The sequence below is a fragment of the Triticum urartu genome, chromosome 5, assembly GCF_003073215.2.
Source record: "Triticum urartu cultivar G1812 chromosome 5, Tu2.1, whole genome shotgun sequence".
Taxonomy (NCBI): domain Eukaryota; kingdom Viridiplantae; phylum Streptophyta; class Magnoliopsida; order Poales; family Poaceae; genus Triticum; species Triticum urartu.
In genome coordinates this window covers 360,988,304-361,011,832 of record NC_053026.1, presented here as the reverse complement: position 1 = coordinate 361,011,832, position 23,529 = coordinate 360,988,304, and the positions used below count along the sequence as shown (strand labels likewise).

At 48.5% G+C, this 23,529-nt stretch overlaps 1 protein-coding gene across 1 annotated transcript in view; it reads left to right on the top strand.

Annotated features, from left to right (window-relative positions):
* The window catches only part of LOC125507032, a 131,584-nt gene extending 111,789 nt beyond the window's left edge, over positions 1-19,795 (top strand). Inside the window, exons 2-3 of the mRNA XM_048671730.1 lie at positions 18,545-19,462; positions 19,557-19,795. Coding sequence (XP_048527687.1) covers positions 18,545-19,462; positions 19,557-19,672 — 1,034 coding nt within the window. The 3' untranslated portion in view covers positions 19,673-19,795. The remainder of the gene's footprint in view (positions 1-18,544; positions 19,463-19,556) is intronic.
* Positions 19,796-23,529: the final 3,734 nt, after the last annotated feature.

Here is a 23,529-nt window from a genome sequence, read left to right as displayed (position 1 = left end):
ATGCAGCTACTCCGCTATATTTGCTGCCATTTCAAATAACTATTCTACTTGGAGATATTCTAAATTGTTGCTCCATTATACGTATCCGGTATCTCTACTCAGAGCTATCCAGATAGGTGTTAAGCTTGCATCGACGTAACTCTTTACGTCGAACTCTTTATCACCTCCATAACCGAGAAACATATCCTTATTCCTCTAAGGATAATTTTGACCGCTATCTGGTGATCTACTCCTAGATTACCTTTGTACCCTCTTGCCAGATATGTGGCAAGGCACACATCAGGTGCGGTACTCAGCATGGAATACCGTATAGAGCCTATGACAAAAGCATAGGGGACGACCTTCGTCCTTCCTCTTTCTTCTGCCGTGGTCGAGTTTTAAGTCTTAACTTCATACCTTACAACTCAGGCAAGAACTCCTTCTTTGACTGGTCCATCTTGAACACCTTCAAGATCATGTCAAGGTATGTTCTCATTTGAAAGTACCATTAAGAATTTTGATCTATCCTTATAGATCTTGATGCTCAATGTTCAAGTAGCTTAATCCAGGCTTTCCATTGAAAAATACTTTCCAAATAACCCTATATGCTTTCCAGAAATTCTACGTCATTTCTGATCAACAATATGTCAACATATATTTATCAGAAATTCTATAGTGCTCCCACTCACTTCTTTGGAAATACAAGTTTCTCATAAACTTTGTATACACCCAAAACTTTGATCATCTTATCAAAGCATACATTCCAACTCCGAGATGCTTACTCCAGTCCTTAGAAGGATTGCTGGAGCTTTGCATACTTATTAGCATCTTTCAGGATTAACAAAACCTTCCGGTTGTATCACATACAACCTTTCCTCAAAAATCGTCGAGGAAACAATGGTTTTTGGCATCCTATCTGCAAGATTTCACAAATAATGCATTAATTGCTAATATAATTCCAACAGACTCTTAGCATCGCTACGAGTGAGAAAGTCTCATCGCAGTCAACTCCTTGAACTTGTCGGAAAACATCTTAAGTCGAGCTTTCTTAATGGTGATACCTACCATCATTGTCCGTCTTCCTTTTAAAATCCATATGTACCTAACAGCCTTACGACCATCAAGTAGTTCTCCCAAAGTCTACACTTTGTTTTCATATATGGATCCTCTCTCGGATTATATGGCCTCGAGCCATTTTGGAATCCAGGCCCACCATCGCTTCTCCATAGCTCGTAGGTTCATTGTTGTCCAGCAACATACTTCCAAGACAGGATTACGTACCACTCTGAAGTAGTACGCATCCTTGTCATCCCACGAGGTTTGGTAGTGACTTGATCTGAAGTTTCATGATCACTATCATAAGCTTCCACTTCAATTGGTGTAGGTGCCACAGGAACAACTCCTGTGCCCTGCCACACACTAGTTGAAGAGACGGTTCAATAACCTCATCAAGTCTCCACCATCCTCCCACTCAATTCTTTCGAGAGAAACTTTTCCTCGAGAAAGGACCTGATTCTAGAAACAATCCCTTATTGCTTTCGGATCTGAGACAGGAGGTATACCCAACTGTTTTGGGTGTCCTATGAAGATGCATTTATCCGCTTTGGGTTCGAGCTTATCAGCCTGAAACTTTTTCACATAAGCGTCGCAGCCCCAAACTTCTAAGAAATGACAGCTTAGGTTTCTCTAAACCATAGTTCATATGGTGTCATCTCATCGGAATTACGTGGTGCCCTATTTAAAGTGAATGTGGTTGTCTTTAATGCCTAACCCATAAACTATCATGGTAATTCGATAAGAGACATCATGGTATGCATCATATCCAATAGGGTGCAGTTATGATGTTCGGGCACACCATCACACTATGGTGTTCCAGGCTGTATTAGTTGTGAAACAATTTCCACAATGTCTTAATTCTGTGCCAAACTCGTAATTCAGATATTCATCTCTATGATCATATCATAGATATTTTATCCTCTTGTCACGACGATCTTTCAACTTCACCCTGAAATTACTTGAACCTTTCAATAATTCAGACTCATGATTCATCAAGTAAATATACTCAACATCTACTCAAATCATCTGTGAAGTAAGAACATAACGATATCCACTACATGCCTCAGCACTCATTGGATTGCACACATCAAAATGTATTACTTCCAACAAGTTGCTTTCTAGTTCCATTTTACTGAAAACGAGGCTTTCAGTCATCTTGCCCATGTGGTATGATTTGCATGTCTCAAGTGATTCAAAATCAAGTGAGTCCAAACGGTCCATTTGCATGGAGTTTCTTCATGCATATACACCAATAGACATGGTTCGCATGTCTCAAACCTTTCAAAACAAGTGAGCCCAAAGATCCATCAACATGGAGCTTCTTCATGCGTTTTATACCGATATGACTTACGTGGCAGTGCCACAAGTAGGTGGTACTATCATTACTATCTTTTGGCATGAACATGTGTATCACTATGATCGAGATTCAATAAACCATTCATTTCAGGTGTAAGACCATTGAAGGTATTATTCAAATAAACAGAGTAACCATTATTCTCTTTAAATGAATAACCGTATTGCAATAGACATAATCCAATCATGTCTATGCTCAACGCAAACACCAATCTCGATGGTAGAGGGAGCGTACGATATTTGATCAACCTTGGAAATACTTCCAACACATATCGTCATCTCACCTTTAGCTAGTCTCCGTTTATTCCGTAGCTTTTATTTCGAGTTACTAACACTTAGCAACCGAACCGGTATCTAATACCCTGGTGCTACTAGGAGTACTAGTAAAGTACACATTAACATAATACATCCAATATACTTCTATCGACCTTGCCAACCTTCTTATCTACCAAGTATCTAGGGTAATTCTGCTCCAGTGGCTGTTCCCTTTATTACAGAAGCACTTAGTCTCGGGTTTGGGTTCAACCTTGGGTTTCTTCACTAGAGCAGCAGCTGATTTGCCGTTTCATGAAGCATCCCTTTTTGCCCTTGCCCTTCTTGAAACTAGTGGTTTCACCAACCATCAACAATTGATGCTCCTTCTTGATCTCTACTTTTGTGGTATCAAACATCGTGAATATCTCAAGGATCATCATATATGTCCCTGATATATTATAGTTCATCACGAAGCTCAAGCAGCTTGGTGGTAATGACTTCGGAGAACCATCACTATTTCATCTGGAAGATCAACTCCCACTCGATTCAAGCGATTGTTGTACTCAGACAATCTGAGCACAAGTTCAACAATTGAGCTTTTCTCCCTTAGTTTGCAGGCTAAGAAAATCGTCGGAGGTCTTATACCTCTTGACGTGGGCACGAGCCTAAAATCCCAATTTCAGCCCTCGAAACATCTCATATGTTTCGCGACGTTTCAAAACGTCTTCGGTGCCTCAACTCTAAGCCGTTTAACTTAACTATCACGTAGTTATCAAAATGTGTATGTCAGATGTTCGCAACATCCATAGACAACGTTCGAGGTTTAGCACACTGAGCGGTGCATTAAGGACATAAGCCTTCTATGAAGCAATGAGGACAAACCTCAGTTTACGGACCTAGTCCGCATAATTACTACTATCAACTTTCAACTAAATTTTCTCTAGGAACATATCTAAACAGTAGAACTTAAGCGCGAGCTACGACATAATTTGCGAAGACCTTTTGACTATGTTCAGGATAATTAAGTTCATCTTGTGAACTCCCACTCAGATAGACATCCCTCTAGTCATCTAAGTGATTACATGATCCGAGTCAACTAGGCCGTGTCCGATCATCACGTGAGACGGACTAGTCATCATCGGTGAACATCTTCATGTTGATCGTATCTACCATACGACTCATGCTCGACCTTTCGGTCTCTTGTGTTCCGAGGCCATGTCTGTACATGCTAGGCTCGTCAAGTCAACCTAAGTGTTTCGCGTGTGTAAATCTGTCTTACACCCGTTGTATGTGAACGTTAGAATCTAACACCCGATCATCACGTGGTGCTTCGAAACAACGAACTGTCGCAACGGTGCACAGTTAGGGGGAACACTTTCTTGAAATTATTATGAGGGATCATCTTATTTACTACCGTCGTTCTAAGTAAACAAGATGCATAAACATGATAAACATCACATGCAATCAAATAGTGACATCATATGGCCATCATCACTTTGCTCCTCTTGATCTCCATCTTCGGGGCTCCATGATCATCATCGTCACCGGCATGACACCATGATCTGCATCATCATGATCTCTATCATCGTGTCTTCATGAAGTTGTCTCGTCAACTATTACTTCTACTACTACAGCTAACGGTTAGCAATAAAGTAAAGTAATTACATGACGTTTATGTTGACACGCAGGTCATAAATAAATTAAGACAACTCCTATGGCTCCTGCCGGTTGTCATACTCATCGACATGCAAGTCGTGATTCCTATTACAAGAACATGATCAACCTCATACATCACATATATCATTCATCACATCCTTTTGGCCATATCACATCACATAGCATACCCTGCAAAAACAAGTTAGACGTCCTCTAATTGTTGTTTGCATGTTTTACGTGGCTGCTATGGGTTTCTAGCAAGAACGTTTCTTACCTACGCAAAAACCACAACGTGATATGCCAATTGCTATTTGCCCTTCATAAGGACCCTTTTCATCGAATCCGATCCGACTAAAGTGGGAGAGACAGACACCCGCTAGCCACCTTATGCAACTACTGCATGTCAGTCGGTGGAACCAGTCTCACGTAAGAGTACGTGTAAGGTCGGTCCGGGCCGCTTCATCCCACAATGCCACCGAATCAAGATTGGACTAGTAACGGTAAGCATATTGAACAAAATCAACGCCCACAACTACTTTGTGTTCTACTCGTGCATAGAAACTACGCATAGACCTAGCTCATGATGCCACTGTTGGGGAACGTAGCATAAATTCAAAATTTTCCTACGTGTCACCAAGATCTATCTATGGAGTCATCTAGCAACGAGGGAGGAGTGGATCTACATACCCTTGTAGATCGCGCGCGGAAGCGTTCAAGAGAACGGGGTTGATGGAGTCGTACTCGTCATGATCCAAATCACCGATGATCCTAGCACCGAACGGACGGCACCTCCGCGTTCAACACACGTACGGAGTAGAGACGTCTCCTCCTTCTTGATCCAACAAGGGGGGAGGAGAGGTTGATGGAGATCCAGCAGCATGACGGCGTGGTGGTGGAAGTAGCGGGATTCCAACAGGGCTTCGCCAAGCGCTGCGGGAGGAGGAAGATGTGTCATGGGAGGGAGAGGGAGGCGCCAGGGCTTAGGTCCGGCTGCCCTCCCTTCCCCCCCACTATATATAGGGCCAAGGGAGAGGGGGGCGCAGCCTTGGCCCTTCCTCCAAGGAAGGGTGCGGCCAGGGAGGAGTCCATCCTCCCCAAGGCACCTAGGAGGTGCCTTCCCCCTTTAGGACTCTTTCTTTCCCTTATCTCTTGGCGCATGGGCCTCTTGGGGCTGGTGCCCTTGGCCCATATAGGCCAATGCGCACACCCCTACAGCCCATGTGCCCCCCCGGGGCAGGTGGACCCCCTTGGTGGACCCCCGGACCCCTTTCGGCACTCCCGGTACAATACTGATAATGCGCGAAACTTTTCCGGCGACCAAAACAAGACTTCCCATATATAAATCTTTACCTCCGGACCATTCCGGAACTCCTCGTGACGTCCGGGATCTCATCCGGGACTCCGAACAACTTTCGGGTTACCTCATACTAATATCTCTATAACCTTAGCGTCACCGAACCTTAAGTGTGTAGACCCTACGGGTTCGGGAGACATGCAGACATGACCGAGATGACTCTCCGGTCAATAACCAACAGCGGGATCTGGATACCCATGTTGGCTCCCACATGTTCCACGATGATCTCATCGGATGAACCACGATGTCAAGGACTTAATCAATCCCGTATACAATTCCCTTTGTCTAGCAGTACGATACTTGCCCGAGATTCGATCGTCGGTATCCCGATACCTTGTTCAATCTCGTTACCGGCAAGTCTCTTTACTCGTTTCGTAATACATCATCCCGTGATCAACTCCTTGATCACATTGTGCACATTATGATGATGTCCTACCGAGTGGGCCCAGAGATACCTCTCCGTTTACACGGAGTGACAAATCCCAGTCTCGATTCGTGCCAACCCAACAGACACTTTCGGAGATACCTGTAGTGTACCTTTATAGCCACCCAGTTACGTTGTGACGTTTGGCACACCCAAAGCACTCCTACGGTATCCGGGAGTTGCACAATCTCATGGTCTAAGGAAACGATACTTGACATTAGAAAAGCTTTAGCATACGAACTACATGATCTTGTGCTAGGCTTAGGATTGGGTCTTTGTCCATCACATCATTCTCCTAATGATGTGATCCCGTTATCAATGACATCCAATGTCCATGGTCAGGAAACCGTAACCATCTATTGATCAACGAGCTAGTCAACTAGAGGCTTACTAGGGACATGGTGTTGTCTATGTATCCACACATGTATCTGAGTTTCCTATCAATAAAATTCTAGCATGGATAATAAACGATTATCATGAACAAGGAAATATAATAATAACTAATTTATTATTGCCTCTAGGGCATATTTCCAACAGGCGCAGCATCAAACTCTAAACAGGCTCTTTGACACGACGTACGAAGATGCCTGGAGGATGCTTTTCAAGGGCGCCGAGGCTCCTGCATCCGCTACCGAGGATCGCGGATTCAGCGTGCAGTGTCACATGCTCGCGGTAATCAGTTTTCCATAGTTTTACTCTATGCGGGATCTAAGCTCCCTTTCCTCTGACCGAATTGGCAGGTGACGTCCGGACAGATCAACTGTCCGGCCCCTTTGCCCGAAGGCCCAGCGGACGCTCGCTTGGCGAGGCTGCTGGTTCCGGCGCCCTATGTGGTGCCGGAGAAGAAGGCCACTAAAAGGGCCACGGGGACTCGAAAGAGCGCCCGGCGCCAGGAGGTGTCGGATTCATCATCCGACGGTCCCGAAGCGCCTTCCTCTCGCGAAGATGAGGAGGAAGAAGAAGAAACCTCTCCTTCTCCAGCGGGAGGAGAGAAGAAAAGGAAGGCCGCCCTCCCTGAGGAGGCCGGAGGGTCCAAGAAGGGGAAAACCCTTCCTCCGGACTACTCCGCCGACGCCGATGACGGCGGAGATGAGTGGCAGCCCAGGGCCAAGCCCCTGGCAAAATCGTAAGTATCCGGATACCGGAGTAATTCATAGTATTCGTTTATTGCACAGCTTTCCCTTATGTCGAATTTGCTTATGCAGCCCACCCAAAGACTGGCTCGATGCGTCGTCGAGCGGCTCACTGGACTCGTCGGATGTGAACTCGCTTCCGACGGCTTCCTCCCCCCGCCCTACGGACGACACCGAGGTGTTGTCCCAATAGGTTCCATGCAGGGAGGAGGTGGTCCCGGAGGCGCCGCAAGGCGACCTCCCGGACTCCAGGAGTAAGGGGGTGAAACCCCCCAGGGCTCCAAGTTCGGCTCTAGGCCGGACACTGCTCCAGAACCTTCAAAGGTTCCGGAGTCCGGCGGGGGACCTCCTTCCAAGAGGAGCAAGTCCACCGTGCCGGCGGCCTCCGTCCAACCGGAGGCGCCGGACAATATGCTGGAGGCGCTACAAGGCGCCTCCATCGACGAGGAGCACCGCGCTATTATGAGTGCGGTGGTCCAGAAGGTTCAGTCCGCAAAAAACGGACTGACTGAAGCTTGTACTAGCCTTTTGACAGGCTTCGAGGTAAGTAAAGAAAGTGTAAATAATAGTACCGCATAGACAGTAGCCCCTGATGCTCTGTTTGGCGTTCAGGAAGAAAAGCCGAATAGAGGATCAAACAGAATTCGCAGGAGTCTAACAAAAATGAGTCGATATGCATGTGCAGGCTACCCTGCTTGCGTCCGCCGCACTGACTGCGGAAGTGGACACGCTAAAGTAGGACCTCGAAAGGTCCGAGCAAGAGCTCGAGCGTGCCAAGAAGTAGCTCGAGGACAATGAAGGTAAGAAATACCTTGGTTGAATATGTATATATAAAAAAGGTGCAATTGCAAGAAATGACAGGATTAACATGGCTATTGTAGGGGCCACATCTGAGGTGGCGACCCTTAAGCAAGCGCTGCTCGAGGCCGAGAAGAGTGCGGCCGCGAAGCGCACCGAGCGGGAGAGGTATGAGGCCGAGGTTGGCAAGGTGCGGCAAGACCTCCAGGTTCTCATGAAGAAACATGAGAGTTTGGAGCTTGACTCGAAGACGCGAGCGTCCGAGCTCACGGCGGCTATTGAAAATGCCAAGTCTGCCAAGACCGAATCCCAGAAGACCCTCCAGGAGTTGGATGAGGTGAAGAAGATAGCGGCGGGTAAGGCATTCTTTATGCAAAGTAAACACGTAAACGTGAGTTACTTGATACTTACCCAAATCCGGAGCTCTCCAGGGGCATTTGCAGATCTTCCCTGGAGTGTATCCGATGCCGCCGCATTCTATCGAGCCGAGGAGGGCAGCTCAACGGAGAAGGTGTTCTGGTCTCAGTATGCTGAGGCCGGACACCCCGTGTCCCTGAGCGACCAGCTGAAGCAACTGGTCGAGCTCCACAAGGCGGCCGAACAGGCCATGAAGGGCCTCCTAGTTTGGCTGTGGCCTGGAGAGGCTCTGCCTAGGAGCTATTTCGGGCTGGTGCGGCGGCTGGTGGAGGCCTGTCCAAGGCTCGAAGTCATCAAGCGCTCCATCTGTATTGAAGGTGCCCGTAGGGCCTTTGCCCGTGCTAAGGTGCACTGGGGCAGGCTGGATGCAGAGAAGCTTGTGAAGGACGGGCCACCAGCGGGGAAAGAGCATCGCAAGCCCAAAAATTACTATAAGGATGTTCTGAAGGGTGCCCGCCTTGTGGCGGATGAATGTACTACGGATGTAATTTTTGAGTAAAACTCGCTCGTGTTTGTCCTGTGCGCTGAAAACTTGTTCATATGCGCTGAGCAATGCTGCTTGAATTTAAAATATTACCTTCTGTGCGGCTGTTTATCAATACTGAAAGATGGCGAGTCGTCAGCTTCTGCCCCCTTGCCGCTAGTGCTGGGGTGTTCGGGGATAAACCTGGGCGCTCTTTTTCCCATATTTGGGTTCTTCGAGGGAGGCGCTCAGCCCAACGAACGAGGCAATTGGACTACAATGCGTGAACACTCTCACTTAGCCATAGAATTCTATAATTTTAAATTTCGGCGAAGCCCCTAGTATTCGGAAGACCGAGTTCGGGGCGCTATCCACGCCTTGGCCGGACAGAGCCGACTCCTCGCCCTAAGCGGCATAAGTCTTTAGGGACTCGAAAAAACCTCTCGAACAGCGACCAGCTCTCGCTTCATCATGACAGTCAGTTTTAGCTTTCTCCACTGAGGTGCTCGGCCCAGCTCAACTGGGGCACAATCGCAATGGTTCTCCTAGTGCTACCTTAGCCGATATAGCGGAACGTAAGGCACCAAAACATAGGAGCCGGGCAAACCCAACTATTGACCCAAGACATGATTCGGAGCCGATGCATATAGTGCTATAAGTTCGGGTGCCGCACTTGTGAAAGTGTTCGGACTTCTCACACCATATTGAGGGGTGCTAAAAGCCCCTGGCGTATTTTGGCCGTACCAAGCTGTACGGGTGCAACATGTCGTTAAGGAACATTTATTAAAAAGATAATGCAAAAAATAGACAAAAGCTATGCGTTGTTTAAAAATAGTTGCGATCAAAGCAGAACGATACAAGTAATGCGATAAACGAAAAGTTGGACTATTTAACATGTCTGCTCCAGGGGCAAGCTGTGGAATAGTATGCGAAACAGGTATACTGCTCGTGATAGAGACCACCTGGGATTTCCGTAATGCGGCAGGGCTTGTCTGCTTCCCTGGTCCTTGCATCGTTTGTGCGGCGATTGAACTGCCGAACAGGCCTTCCGAAGAGTAAAGTCCTGGAAGTAAGAGAAAAGTAAAAAATCGGCAGCCCCTGGTGCGGTTTAAGCTGTGTTTTGGGCGTGCCGTGATGGTGCCCCTCCCCCTATGCCCATGGTATTTCTAGAGCGTAGTTATGTGCGCGAAGTATTGGCGTCGCCTTTTTGCGAGGGTTGGGGTTGGGGCCGCATTGCTACGCCTGCTCGGAACGTGCCAGGCGGTCTTGTTGTAGGTTACTCCGGGCGCGCTTGACGGTGTCCGGAAGTTTAATGGCCGTACTGGAGAGCTGCCTGAAGAGGCTGCTTCGTACTTCCACTGCAAGGGCCGCCGTGTGCTCCTCCGTTCAGAGGGAGCGTTCGGCGTTTCCATTGACCGTAATTACTCCACGAGGGCCTGGCATCTTGAGCTTAAGGTATGCATAGTGCGGTACCGCATTGAATTTGGCAAATGCGGTTCGTCCAAGCAGTGCATGATAGCCACTGCGGAATGGAACTATGTCAAAGATCAATTCCTCGCTTCGGAAATTATCCGGGGATCCGAAGACCACTTCAAGTGTGACTGAGCCTGTACAGTTGGCCTCTACACCTGGTATTACGCCTTTAAAAGTCGTTTTAGTGGGCTTAATCCTCGAGGGATCAATGCCCATTTTTCGCATTGTATCCTGGTAAAGCAGGTTCAGGCTGCTGCCGCCGTCCATGAGGACTCTAGTGAGATGAAATCCGTCAATAATTGGGTCTAGAACCAATGCGGCAAATCCTCCATGACGGATGCTAGTGGGATGGTCTCTTCGATCAAAGGTGATCGGGCAGGAGGACCATGGGTTGAACTTTGGGGCGACTGGCTCTACCGCATATACGTCCCTTAACGCGCGCTTCCGCTCCCTTTTGGGGACGTGGGTGGCGTATATCATGTTCACCGTCCGCACTTGTGGGGGAAAACCCTTCTGTCCATTGTTGTTCGGCGGCCGGGGCTCCTCGTCGTCATCGCTATGCAGCCCCTTGTCTTCATTGTCGGCGCTTAGCTTGCCTGCCTGCTTGAACACCCAACAATCCCTATTGGTGTGATTGGCCGGCTTTTCGGGGGTGCCATGTATTTGGCACAAGCGGTCGAGTATTCGGTCCAAGCTGGACGGGCCCCTAGGATTCCTTTTGAATGGCTTCTTCCGCTGACCGGATTTAGAGCCTCTGGATCCGGCATTAACTGCCGTATCCTCAGCATTGTCGCCGTTAATGCGGCGCTTCTGCTGTTGCGACGCGACCTGCCACTAATGTCACTGGTGTCCGAACTACCAGGGTTCTTGGTCATATTGTTGCTACGAGCGAGCCAGCTGTCTTCTCTCGTGCAAAAGCGGGTCATGAGTGTCGTGAGTGCTACCATAGATTTCGGCTTTTCCTGTCCGAGGTGCCGGGCCAGCCACTCGTCACGGATATTGTGCTTGAAGGCTGCTAGGGCCTCAGCGTCCGGACAGTTGACTATTTGATTTTTCTTTGTTAGGAACCGTGTCCAGAATTGTCTGGACGATTCCTTTGGCTGCTGGATTACGTGACTTAGGTCATCGGCGTCTGGGGGTCGCACATAAGTGCCCTGGAAATTGTCGAGGAATGCGGCTTCCAGGTCCTCCCAACAACTGATTGATCCTGTTGGCAAGCTGTTGAGCCAATGCCGAGCTGGTCCTTTAAGCTTGAGTGGGAGGTATTTGATGGCGTGAAAATCGTCGCCGCGGGCCATGTGGATATGAAGGAGATAATCCTCGATCCATACCGCAGGGTCTGTTGTTCCATCATATGATTCGATGTTTACGGGTTTGAAACCCTCGGGGATTTGATGATCCATTATTTCGTCTGTAAAGCACAGTGGGTGTGCAGCGCCTCTGTACTGGGCGATATCATGACGTAGCTCCAATGAGCTTTGTCTATTGTGTTCGGCCCTGCCGAATTTTTGGCCGGCGTGACGGTTACTGTCTCGAGCCGTGGGGTGCCCACGCGATCCGTAGATCGATCGTGTTTGCCTTGCCTTGTCCTCCAACATGTCTTGTAAGTTCGGCGCATATTCCTGTGCCTTGGTACGGGGTGCAGCTTGAGTGGAGGGCCGGGAGGCCTCTCTGTCGCGGCCACAAGGTGGCCGTTCGGCCGCATCAAGTGCTTCCTCCTCTAATCGGGGTAGCAACTTGCGCTTTGGGTAACTCTTGGAGGGGCGTTCGAGTTTATGCTCTTCGGCTGCAAGGACTTCAGTCCATCTGTCAACCAGCAAATCTTGATCAGCTCTGAGTTGTTGCTGTTTTTTCTTGAGGCTTCTTGCCGTGGCCATAAGCCTGCGTTGGAAACGCTTTTGCTCAACGGGATCCTCTGGCACGACAAATTCGTCGTCGCCGAGGCTTGCCTCGTCTCCGGAGGGAGGCATATAATTATCGTCCTCGACCTCTCTGTCTGCCGCTCTCTCATGAGGGCTGGTTTCTCCATCCTCCTATGCTAAACCTTGCTGGAGGGGGTTTTCTTCGGCACTCTCCGGAGTATTATTATCTCCCGTGCTGGAATCACCGTTTTTGTGTTGGCAGGATTTTGAGCGGCGCCGCTGACGCTGGCGCTTGGGCTGTTTCTTGGAGGGGTCATCCTCCGTCGTTCCATCGCCCTCTCCCTATTTTGGGGTGTCCACCATGTATATGTCATATGACGAGGTGGCTTTCCAGGGCCTAGTAGGCGCTGGTTCTTCATCATCTCCTTCATCGGCGTCCATACCGTCGATGTCTTCGGAGTCGAAGTCGAGCATGTCTGTTAAGTCATCGACAATGGCTACAAAGTGGGTGGTGGGTGGGTTTTGAATTTCTTCATCGTCCGTACCCCAACCTTGCTGACCGTAGTCTGGCCAGGGCTCTCCTGATAAAGAGAGAGACTTTAGTGACTTCGGGATATCGCCGAAAGGCGAGTGCTGAAAGATGTCTGCGGCAGTGAACTCCATGATCGGCGCCCAATCCGATTCGACTGGCAGGGGCGCAGAGGGTTCGAAGTCCAGAGAGGAGTCCGGCTCCTTGGAGTCACGAGCCTCGCAGAGTATGGGGCTGGTGTTCGGCTCAATCGCCGTTTGGATCGCAGCCCCCGAGGTGGCGTCCAACCGCCCATCCTCGATCGGCGCAGTTGACTCCGAACTAAGGGTCGGAGCCGGTGCGGGTGCGGCCTCCAGGGCACCGTTCGGCGGCAGAGTTAGATCATGCTCGTCATGACAGTGCGGCACGCTCGGCAGTGGTTCGAATCCGTCAAAGATCAAGTCCCCGCGGATGTCAGCCGTGTAGTTTAAACTTCCGAATCTGACCTGATGGCCAGGGGCGTAGCTTTCGATCTGCTCTAGATGGCCAAGTGAATTGGCCCGCAGTGCGAAGCCGCCAAAGACGAAGATCTGTCCGGGGAGGAAGGTCTCACCCTGGACTGCATCACCATTGATGATCATAGGAGCCATCGGGCCTGATGGCGACGGCATAGAGGAACTCTCAATGAAAGCACCAATGTCGGTGTCAAAACCGGCGGATCTCGGGTAGGGGGTCCCGAACTGTGCGTCTAGGCTGGATGGTAACAGAAGGCAAGGGACACGAAGTTTTACCCAGGTTCGGGCCCTCTCGATGGAGGTAAAACCCTACGTCCTGCTTGATTAATATTGATGATATGGGTAGTACAAGAGTAGATCTACCACGATATCAGAGAGGCTAAACCCTAGAAGCTAGCCTATGGTATGATTGTTGATGTGTATGTTATCCTACGGACTAAAACCCTCCGGTTTATATAGACACCGGAGAGGGTTAGGGTTACATAGAGTCGGTTACAATGGTAGGAGATTTGAACATCCGTATCGCCAAGCTTGCCTTCCACGCCAAGTAAAGTCCCTTCCGGACACGGGACGGAGTCTTCAATCTTGTATCTTCATAGTCCAGGAGTCCGGCTGAAGGTATAGTTCGGCTATCCGAACACCCCCTAATCCAGGACTCCCTCAATCTTCATGGAATATGTAGGAACCAATATGAGCATCCAAGTTCCGCTATTGGTTATTGACCGGAGATATGTCTAGGTCATGTCTACATAGTACTTGAACCCGTAGGGTCCGCACGCTTAACGTTCAATGACGATTTGTATTGTGAGTTTCGTGTTTTGATGAACCGAAGTTTGTTCAGAGTCCCGGATGAGATCACGGATATGCCGAGGAGTCTCGAAATGGTCGAGACACAAAGATTCATATATTGGAAGGTTACATTCGTACACTGGAATGGTTCGAGTCGTTTCGGAGTACCGGGGGTTACCGGAACCCCCCCCCCCTGCGCGGAAGTTGATGGGCCTTCATGGGCCCTAGTGGAAAGGAGAGGAGGGCCACAAGGGAGGCCGCACGTCCCCCCCATGGACAGTCCGAATTGGACTAGGGAGGGGGGCGGCGCCCCCTCTTTCCTTCTCCCCTCTTCCTCCTTCCCTCCTCCCTCTCTTGGATGGAAGGGGACTCCAACTAGGATTGGGAATCCTAGTTGGACTCCCCATGGCGCACGCCCCCTCTAGGCTGGCCTCCTCCTCTTCCCCCCTTTATATATGTGGGAGGGGGCACCCCAAAGGACACACAAGTTTCTCCTAGGCGTGTGCGGTGCCCTCCTCCACGGTTACACACCTCGGTCATATCGTTGTAGTGCTTAGTCGAAGCCCTACGTCGGTAACTTCATCATCACCATCACCACGCCATCATGCTGACGGAACTCTCCCTCAGCCTCAACTGGATCAAGAGCTCGAGGGACGTCATCGAGCTGAACGTGTGCTGACGCGGAGGTGCCGTACGTTCGGTACTTGGATCAGTTGGATCGCGAAGACGTTCGATTACATCAACCGCATTACTAAATGCTTCCGCTTTCGGTCTACGAGGGTACGTGGACACACTCTCCCCTCTCATTTCTATGCATCTCTTAGATAGATCTTGCATGATCATAGGATTTTTTTGAAATATTGCGTTCACCAGCACTTGTGATGGTGAATAATAAAAGCGACAGACTGCATAATAAAGGTCGCTATCACAAGGGTCAATGTAACATGACGTTCTTTTGCACTAAGGGATTGAGCATACAAACAAATAAGCGCATGGCAACCTCTGCTTCCCTCTACGAAGGGCCTATCTTTTACTTTTATGTATTTACTTTTATGCAAGAGTCAAAGTTTTTCTCTCTATTCCTTTTATTTTTTCTCTTTTGGCAAGCATCATGTGGTGGGCACATATGTCCATTCGAATATGGGTGGCATGAGTTATTATTGTTGACATCACCCTTGAGGTGAGTATGTTGGGAGGCGAAACCATAAGCCCCTATCTTTCTACGTGTCCGGTTGAAATGTTTTGCTCATGGGTACAAGGTGAGTGTTGGCAATCATAGAAGACTATATGATGGTTGAGTATGTGGACTTGCCTAAAGGCTCCGACATGTGACCCTTCCTGAAAAGATGATGAATTGTAGTTGCAAAGTTGACTGAGAACATAGTGTGTTGGTTTCTAATAGAGTTTTTTTGCTTTATACTTTGATTGTGTGATGAACTATTACTTATTCATGAGAAGTATATGATAAAAGTCCTATGTTTAATTTTGTTGTTGTTATAATAATCAACATGATGCTTCTATGTCCGTATTTTGTTTTTATCGACACCTCTCTCTCAAAGCATGTGGACATGTTTTTTTATTTCGGTTTTCGCTTGAGGACAAGCGAGGTCTAAGCTTGGGGGAGTTGATACGTCCATTTTGCATCATGTTTTCTTACTGTTATTTACAATGTTTTTATCCATAATAATGCTTCTTGGAGTAATTCTAATGCCTTTTCTCTCATAATTTGCAAGGTACACACTAAGGGGGAGAATTCTGGCAGCTGGAAATCTGGACCTGAAAAAGCTACGTCAGGCCACCTATTCTGCACAACTCCAAACAAGCTGAAACTTCACGGAGATTTTTTATGGATTATTTAAGAATTATTGGAGCAAATAACTACCAGATGGGGCCCACCAGGTGGGCACAACCCACCTGGGCGCGCCAGGGAGCCCAGGCGCGCCCTCGTGGGTTGTGCCCTCCTCGGCCCACCTCCGGTGCCCATATGTTGGTATATAAGTCATTTTGACCTAGAAAAAATAAAGGGAGGGCTTTTGGGATGAAGCGCCGCTGCCTCGAGGCGGAACTTGGGCAGGAGCACTTTTGCCCTCCGGTGGAGCGATTCCGCCGGGGGAACTTCCCTCCCGGAGGGGGAAATCATCGTCATCATCATCACCTACAATTCTCCCATCTTGGGGAGGGCAATCTCCATCAACATCTTCAACAACACCATCTCCTCTCAAACCCTATTTCATCTCTTGTGTTCAATCTTGTTACCGGAACTATAGATTGGTACTTGTGAGTGACTAGTAGTGTTGATTACATCTTGTAGTTGATTACTACATGGTTTACTTGGTGGAAGATTATATGTTCAGATCCTATATGCTATTTAATACCCCTCTGATCATGAGCATGTTTATCATTTGTGAGTAGTTACCTTTGTTCTTGAGGTCACGGGAGAAATCATGTTGCAAGTAATCATGTGAATTTGATATGTGTTTGATATTTTGATAGTATGTATGTTGTGATTCCCTTAGTGGTGTCATGTGAACGTCGACTACATGACACTTCACCATATTTGGGCCTAAGGGAATGCATTGTGGAGTAGCAATTAGATGATGGGTTGCGAGAGTGACAGAAGCTCAAACCCCAGTTTATGCGCTATTCCGTAAGGGACCGATTGGATCCAAAAGTTTAATGTTATGGTTAGAATTTATTCTTAATACTTTTCTCGTAGTTCCGGATGCTTGTGGGAGGTTTAATCATAAGTAGGAGGTTTGTTCAAGTAAGAATAACACCTAAGCACCGGTCCACCCACATATCAAATTATCAAAGTAGCGAACACGAATTAAACCAACATGATGAAAGTGACTAGATGAAATTCCCGTGTACCCTCAAGAACGCTTTGCTTATCATAAGAGACTGTTTTGGACCGTCCTTTGCCTCAAAAGGATTGGGCTACCTTGCTGCATTTTTGTTACTAGTATCGTTACTTGCTTGTTACAAATTATCTTGCTATAAACTACTCTGCTACTTACAATCTCAGCACTTGCAGACATTACCTTACTGAAAACTACTTGTCATTTCCTTCTGCTCCTCGTTGGGTTCGACACTCTTACTTATTGAAAAGAGCTACAATTGATCCCCTATACTTGTGGGTCATCGGCGCAGGAGCCTCTCCAGCGGCGTTGACGAGCTCGGCGATGCGGTCCAGCCAGTCCTCGTAGAGGTCGTCGGCCGAGCGATAGCGCAGGAGCTCGCGCGCCATGAGCAACGCAGCCTGTGTAACACCCTGGATTTTGGCTTTTTCTTTTTCTTTTGATTTCATTTGAGTTATTGTTTTGATTTGCTTTTCCGTGGCTCTGTGATCCAAAAACTTGGGAAGATCATGTCTTCCTAGGTTTCATAGTGGCTTGTCATGCTCTAAATCATCCCAAGACCCTGTCATTTCTCATCCTAACCCAAATCCCAATATTCTTTTATTGGGAATATTCCTTTTCTATTTAAGAAATAATTCTTTTGCCCTAGGTTGTGAAGCAACCTATATTTCTGTCACTCCCAAAATTCCCAAATAATGCTCATAAATTGTTTGGGTCATATCCTCCTAAAATATGTCAAAACCTTTCCTTGGCATCATCAAAGATAATTCACAAATATTACTTTTCTCATTCTGCCCTAAGTGGCTTTTTGAGAAGGAAGTGTCATTTATCTTTGCTTGATTGACCCCAAACTTTTTGGACACCTTTTCATGTCCATATCATTGCCTCCTGTCAAAATTCAACTCAATTTTCCTAGTGAATATTACTGAGCAATTTTTCAAAGTTCCTGTCTAAGGGAATTCTTTGTGAAGGAAGTACTAGCTAGGTTAATACAATTGATTTGAAATTTTGGGTCCTTAATATGATCAAATCATCACTCTCCTCAAGATTTGGGCTCATTTCATCACTCTATGTGACCTCAGCATCAAATCTTGATTTCTGGTCGGATTTTCAGGTTGTGAAGCAACTATATTTTATATTGCTTCAGTTAAGCTGAACATTTACCAGGACAATATCCTATCCATATCAACTCTCTCCACAAATTTTTGGCTCATTTTATCTAGCCAATTTTCCTCAGCTATTTTTCTTAAATTCTGTCCAGAGAGCTGCGTTGTGAAGCAAGTACCATTTTGGTATTTCCAAATGGCATGAAACATTTACATCAGCTTCATATCACCAAATAACTCATCTTCTCCAATTTTCAGCTCATGGAAATCATTTTTGTGAGTGCTACTTCATCATTTCCAAATCTGACCAGTGGGCCACTCTCTACAGCAAGTGCACTCTAGAGAGCTCCATTTCGTCTGATATTTGGTCACCACAATTACCTTAGCTTGTTATCAAGCTAGGCCAAAGCCCAGAGTCTTTGCACTGCTCTAGATCTCACAATTCGCATCAAACAGGTTGCCGCTAAAACGTTTTGGAGCTTGGTGCTAATCTCTTCTTTGCCCCTGGGATCTTTTCTTTCTTCATTGCAACTAAAGGCACTAAGGACTATCTACTGGACATGGTCGGTCGGGCCAAAACGTGCCGCGTGCGCTAGTTCACGCGGTGACCACGGGTCATGCCAGCCAAATCTCGTGCTCTGGCACATTCTCGTCCTTGTTCCGGCCTCTTCCCTCCGCGTCTCGACGCCTCTCCTTGTCCAGGAGCACCCCCGTGCTCATTTGCATCCTCTGGTGCCCAGGACCGCCTTATCTCGTCGTCGTTCGGCCGCAAACGCCATGCCCGTGCCGCGTCCAGCCCCTGTCCTCCATTAGAGCCACGTTGGAGCTCGCCCATGATGCTCTAGTTCCCTCCCCTCGGCTATTTAAGGAGTGCCCGACCTCCTCCGCAGCTCGTGCACCCCTCCCCCTCTCTTCTAGCTCACCGGAGCTCGCTGCCAGTGCCCCAACCGCCGCGGCCATCGCCGGCCTCCTATCGATTCCGACCGCCCTAGTCCCCCTCCACTCCTCTAGGTCACACCAGGAGACCACCCCGACCCCGGCGCACCTCTCCCTCCACTCTCCCCGCCGCCGGAGCCCCTGTGGCCGCTGTCCCCTAGTCCGACCACCGCCTCCCCGCTTCTTTGTCGCCGCAAGAGCTCCGTCGCGCCGGCCCTTCCTGGTGCTGCTGCTGCGTCAGGTGGACGCGGCGCCGTCTCCCGAGCCCGCCGGTGGCCTCCTCTTGGCCGGAGGTGGCCGGAGCCGGCCATATCGCCGGCGCCCTCCCCTGCCTCGCCTCCTCTATTTCGATCAGGGGCAGGGCGAGGAGGAAGAAGACAGGGGCCAGGCAGGCCCCCTCCTCCTCGCGGACCCCACTCGTCAGCCACTGGGCGTTGACCAGCCCCGGGCCCACGCGCATTTAAGTGAAAACGTATGTGTTAGTTACGTTTTCCCCGAAGCAAAGCATATTCTGGAGCTCTTCGGCTGTAAGTGCGCTTTCTCAGTTCTGAAAACGTAACTTTACTTAGTGTGCTTTCTGTTTTAACCTCCAAGGGCCTGTTTGTGAATATTATTTTACAGATTGGTCCCTGAACTTCTTCCTTCCGTATCTCCGCGATTGTAACTCCGATCGAGGTGAAACCAACGCCCGCTTCTTCGTCTCATCGAGATCTTTCTGTTGGTGCCATTTTCACTAGGTGGTCTCACTGTGAAAATGACCTTTGTACCTTGCTTCTAACCATCCCCTTCAAGAGAGAAGTATGTCCGGCATTTCGTTTTGTGGCTTCACCGCACTTCTTCCCGGAGTCTCCGTCACCCCCAGGCAAGCCACAACAGCCACTTGCATGATAAGCATGTAGTAGCCATGGTTTCTACTTGAATATTTAATAAATGTTTGACCATTTACTGCCTGCTTATTTGCTGCTACTGTCGTTGTTTCGATTATGCTCGTGGATTCATGTCCACCTTCATGCTATGTTCTGATGCATCTTGTTATCTTGTACTACTTGCTAGTATTATTTTCTCCTGTCATGCTTGGTAGTAGTAGCACATGCTAGTGGTAGTGTTGTTCATTCTAATGCATGCTTACCGTTTGTTATCCAGTACCGTTGCATCTAGTTGGTTACATGCTTACTTGGTAGTATTCTTGTTGTGTTCTTGCATGGTATTTATTTCTGATGCTAGTGGTCATGCTATGCTCATATGTAGTGTTATGCTCATGCTCGCCAGTATGCCATGCTCGGTTTCATAAATGATCCATTATTGTTATGCATGATGATTATGTTGCACCTCCATGCTTATGATGATATCATGATCCTGCATTGTAGTTGAATCATGTTATTTTAATATGGCTCAGCTTATTACATTCAAGTTTAACCGGACTTAAATGAACTTGAACAACTGTTGGCTGAGTCATAGTGCCATCGAAATCGAGCTGACCAGTGCAAGCACACTTGCTTTATGGGGGCTCCTAACTAGGTCTATTGTCATGCCTCTCATCGGTGCCTCCATCTAGGGAAGGTTATGGGCGCGCGCTACCTTGGCCAGGTAGGCGGACATAAGCCTTGTGAGCCCGAGTTTGGCTATGTGCACATGTCCCCGTTTGGGACCGGTTTTGTCTTGCCACGACGGTGGTCGTTGGATGTCCAGAGTGGCATTGGGGCCACCCATGACTTAGCCCAAAGGGGAGTTTGTCAGAGTGGTTGGGAGAGTGTCATGGCAATAGATCAGTTTTGTCGGAACGCCGTTGGTCCACCCAAATGGGAACACGAGGCCATGGGTTCCGTGGTGTGGGTACAGTGTGCTAACCTTTGCAGAGTGTTTAATCTATTGATAGCCATGCCCGCGGATAAGGGCCCAGTTCGTAGTAGGTCACACTATAGGTCAACAGTAATAATAACATGTTTAATAATAACCCCGGTTCGATGATGAAAGAAGTTGGTTGATCTTCATGTGATCGTGAGAGGATCACAGTGGTATCGAGGATACCTAAGATGGTTGAGGTTTATGGTGTTATGCGAGAATCAAGGGTAAAGATCAAGCTCCTTGTGGTCATGTAATGATTACTACGGTATTGTTAATACCAAGCTTGATTTGATCCTGAGGTGATCGTGTGATGACCATGATGGTAAGTGATCCATGCGGTGGTTACAAGTAACCCTGAACAGAGTAAGTCGGTGCATGATATTGTTAACATGATGCATGCTAGTATCATCATATGTTCATGTCGTGCTCATCTGGTATTCTTCTAGCTGTATCATGTCCATGCCATGTTATTCTGCTAGTATCATGTTCATCATTGCTAAGTAACCTGTGATTGCCATGTTGTTGTTTGTCTTGATTGCTTTCGTTGCTGTGAGCTTGCAAGTATATTCAATGTACTGACCTGGCGTGTCATGCCAGTTTGCAGGTCATGCCTTGTCGGATTGCTTGTTTGCCGAGGATCTTGAGTTTGCGAGCTAGGATAAACATTCCAGCCAGCGTCCCTGCGGAGTGGAGTCCATCGTCGTGGCCGTTGTTCCGCTGCTAGAATATATTCTGCCGCTATGTGTTGTTCTGTTGCTTGCATAGAGCAACCTTAGCAGGCGTAGTGTCAGCGTGCCGATGTAATCCCCTTGTGTCCATATCGATTGTAATAAAGAGCTAATTTGTTCTATGCCAAGCAGTGTCGTATTCCAGAGACTTAACTCGATCTCTGGGCTGGAATATGGGGCATTCCGGTCTCTCTGAGCCGGGGTGCCACAGCCTGCATGTTTGCCGGCCCGCGACGAGCATGGGAGGACGAAGCAGCGGCTGGAGTCAGCGACGGAGTGGCGGTGCGACCATCGCGCCGCACGGAAGGCGGCATCGATGAGTCCTACTGCTCATGGACCACGGGGCCGCTGGCGGCGTTAGCCGCAGGTGATGGGGAGCAGCGAGGGGCATCATCGCCCGCAAGCTCTATCTGAGCAACGCGGGGCGGCGAGGGATGCTCGGCGCTCAGCACGAACTCGACGAGCGTCGGCCATGAGAATTGTGGAATGGCAGAGGAACGACCAACAGGAGAGAGGCTTCTACACGCCCCTACCTGGCACGCCAAATGTCGGATTCAGGGCTCCACAGACCCAAGAAAAGGTTCGAGCTCTGGGGCGTGTGCGAAGAACTCAACCTCTCAAGCCAACCAATCGTCGCTCTCACGACCTAGCTCGATGAACGGGGAAGGAAAGAGACACGACAGTTTACCCAGGTTCGGGCTATACCTTGCGGTGTAAGACCCTACTCCTACTTTGGGGTGGATTAGTCTCGTGAGGGGCTGAGGATGAACTAGTACAGAGGAAGAACAACCTCAGGAGGTCTGTTCTTGTGTAGGTGTGAGCAAGAGAAGTCTCCCTCCCTTCTACGGTGGTGGCTAAGCTATATTTATAGTGGCCTTGGTCCTCTTCCTCCAAACAAAGGCGGGAAGGGATCCCACAATGGCCAATTTGGAAGGGGGACAAGAAGTACATCCTATCCTGACGAAAGGTGGTCTTTGCCTGCAAAGCTTCTGGTCGTGACGCCGTGGTGGGCTCGGTGATGACATTCGTCCTGGCGTCCTGGCAGTCTCGGTCTTGTTACACAGGAATGGAAACCATTTGGTGATTCCTCGAGACCCCACGCCCGCGCTGGCCTCCTTAGCACCAAATAGGAAACCTGCTGCTCTATGCCCGCTGGCGCCCGCCTGGCCTTGGTCGTCATGGCTTGTGTCACCTCGACCTCATGAGGTGAATGCTTGCATAGGAATCTCCACTCCTCAGGAGCCAGCCTAGGGAGGCCGCTCCCTCCGGAGGTCTTGGTGTCATCCGCCTCGCGAGGCTTGGCCCCTTGTGAGGGTCTTGTCTTGCCGAAGCTGAAGATGGGTCGTACCAAGCCGTCGGTGCAGCCACGCCGTCGGCCACAGGCAAGCAAGTCTGGGTACCCTGGTTCCTAGAACGCTGACAGAAGTCGCTGGACAATCCGAATGAGTTACGGTGATAAATATGCAACCGAATGCATATTTATCGATGCAACCCTTTCGGGCGGGAGACGCCTAGGTTACGCGACTTAGCATGAAAATGAAATGCACTTACATGATCAAAAGAGCGTAGGAGGTGAAGGTGGATTCGTAGCTCACCCTCGGCTGTAGAGGAAGTAGTCAAACAACAGCGGGATCACGGACCAAAAAGTTCTACCAATGATGATTCCAAGGAGATGAAATAGCACAAATCCTGCAAATTTTACCGATCGAGTCAAGAAAATTTAGGACATCACATCACATAAATAAATCATCGACACTTCAGACTATGAAAAAAACTTTGACCCCTCGACGATCCTCGACCCTCCTTCCCGACCCTCGACCCTCGACCTTCTTTTCTTTCTTTTTCTACTTTTTCTACATCTTTTTTTCATCTTCTTCTTCCTTCTTTTTCATCATCTTCTTCTACTTCTTCTTATTTTTTCATCACCTTCTTCTTCCTTCTTTTTCATCATCATCTTCTTCTTCTCCTTCTTCTTATTCTTCTTCTCCTCCTCCTCCTCCTCCTCCTCCTCCTCCTCCTCT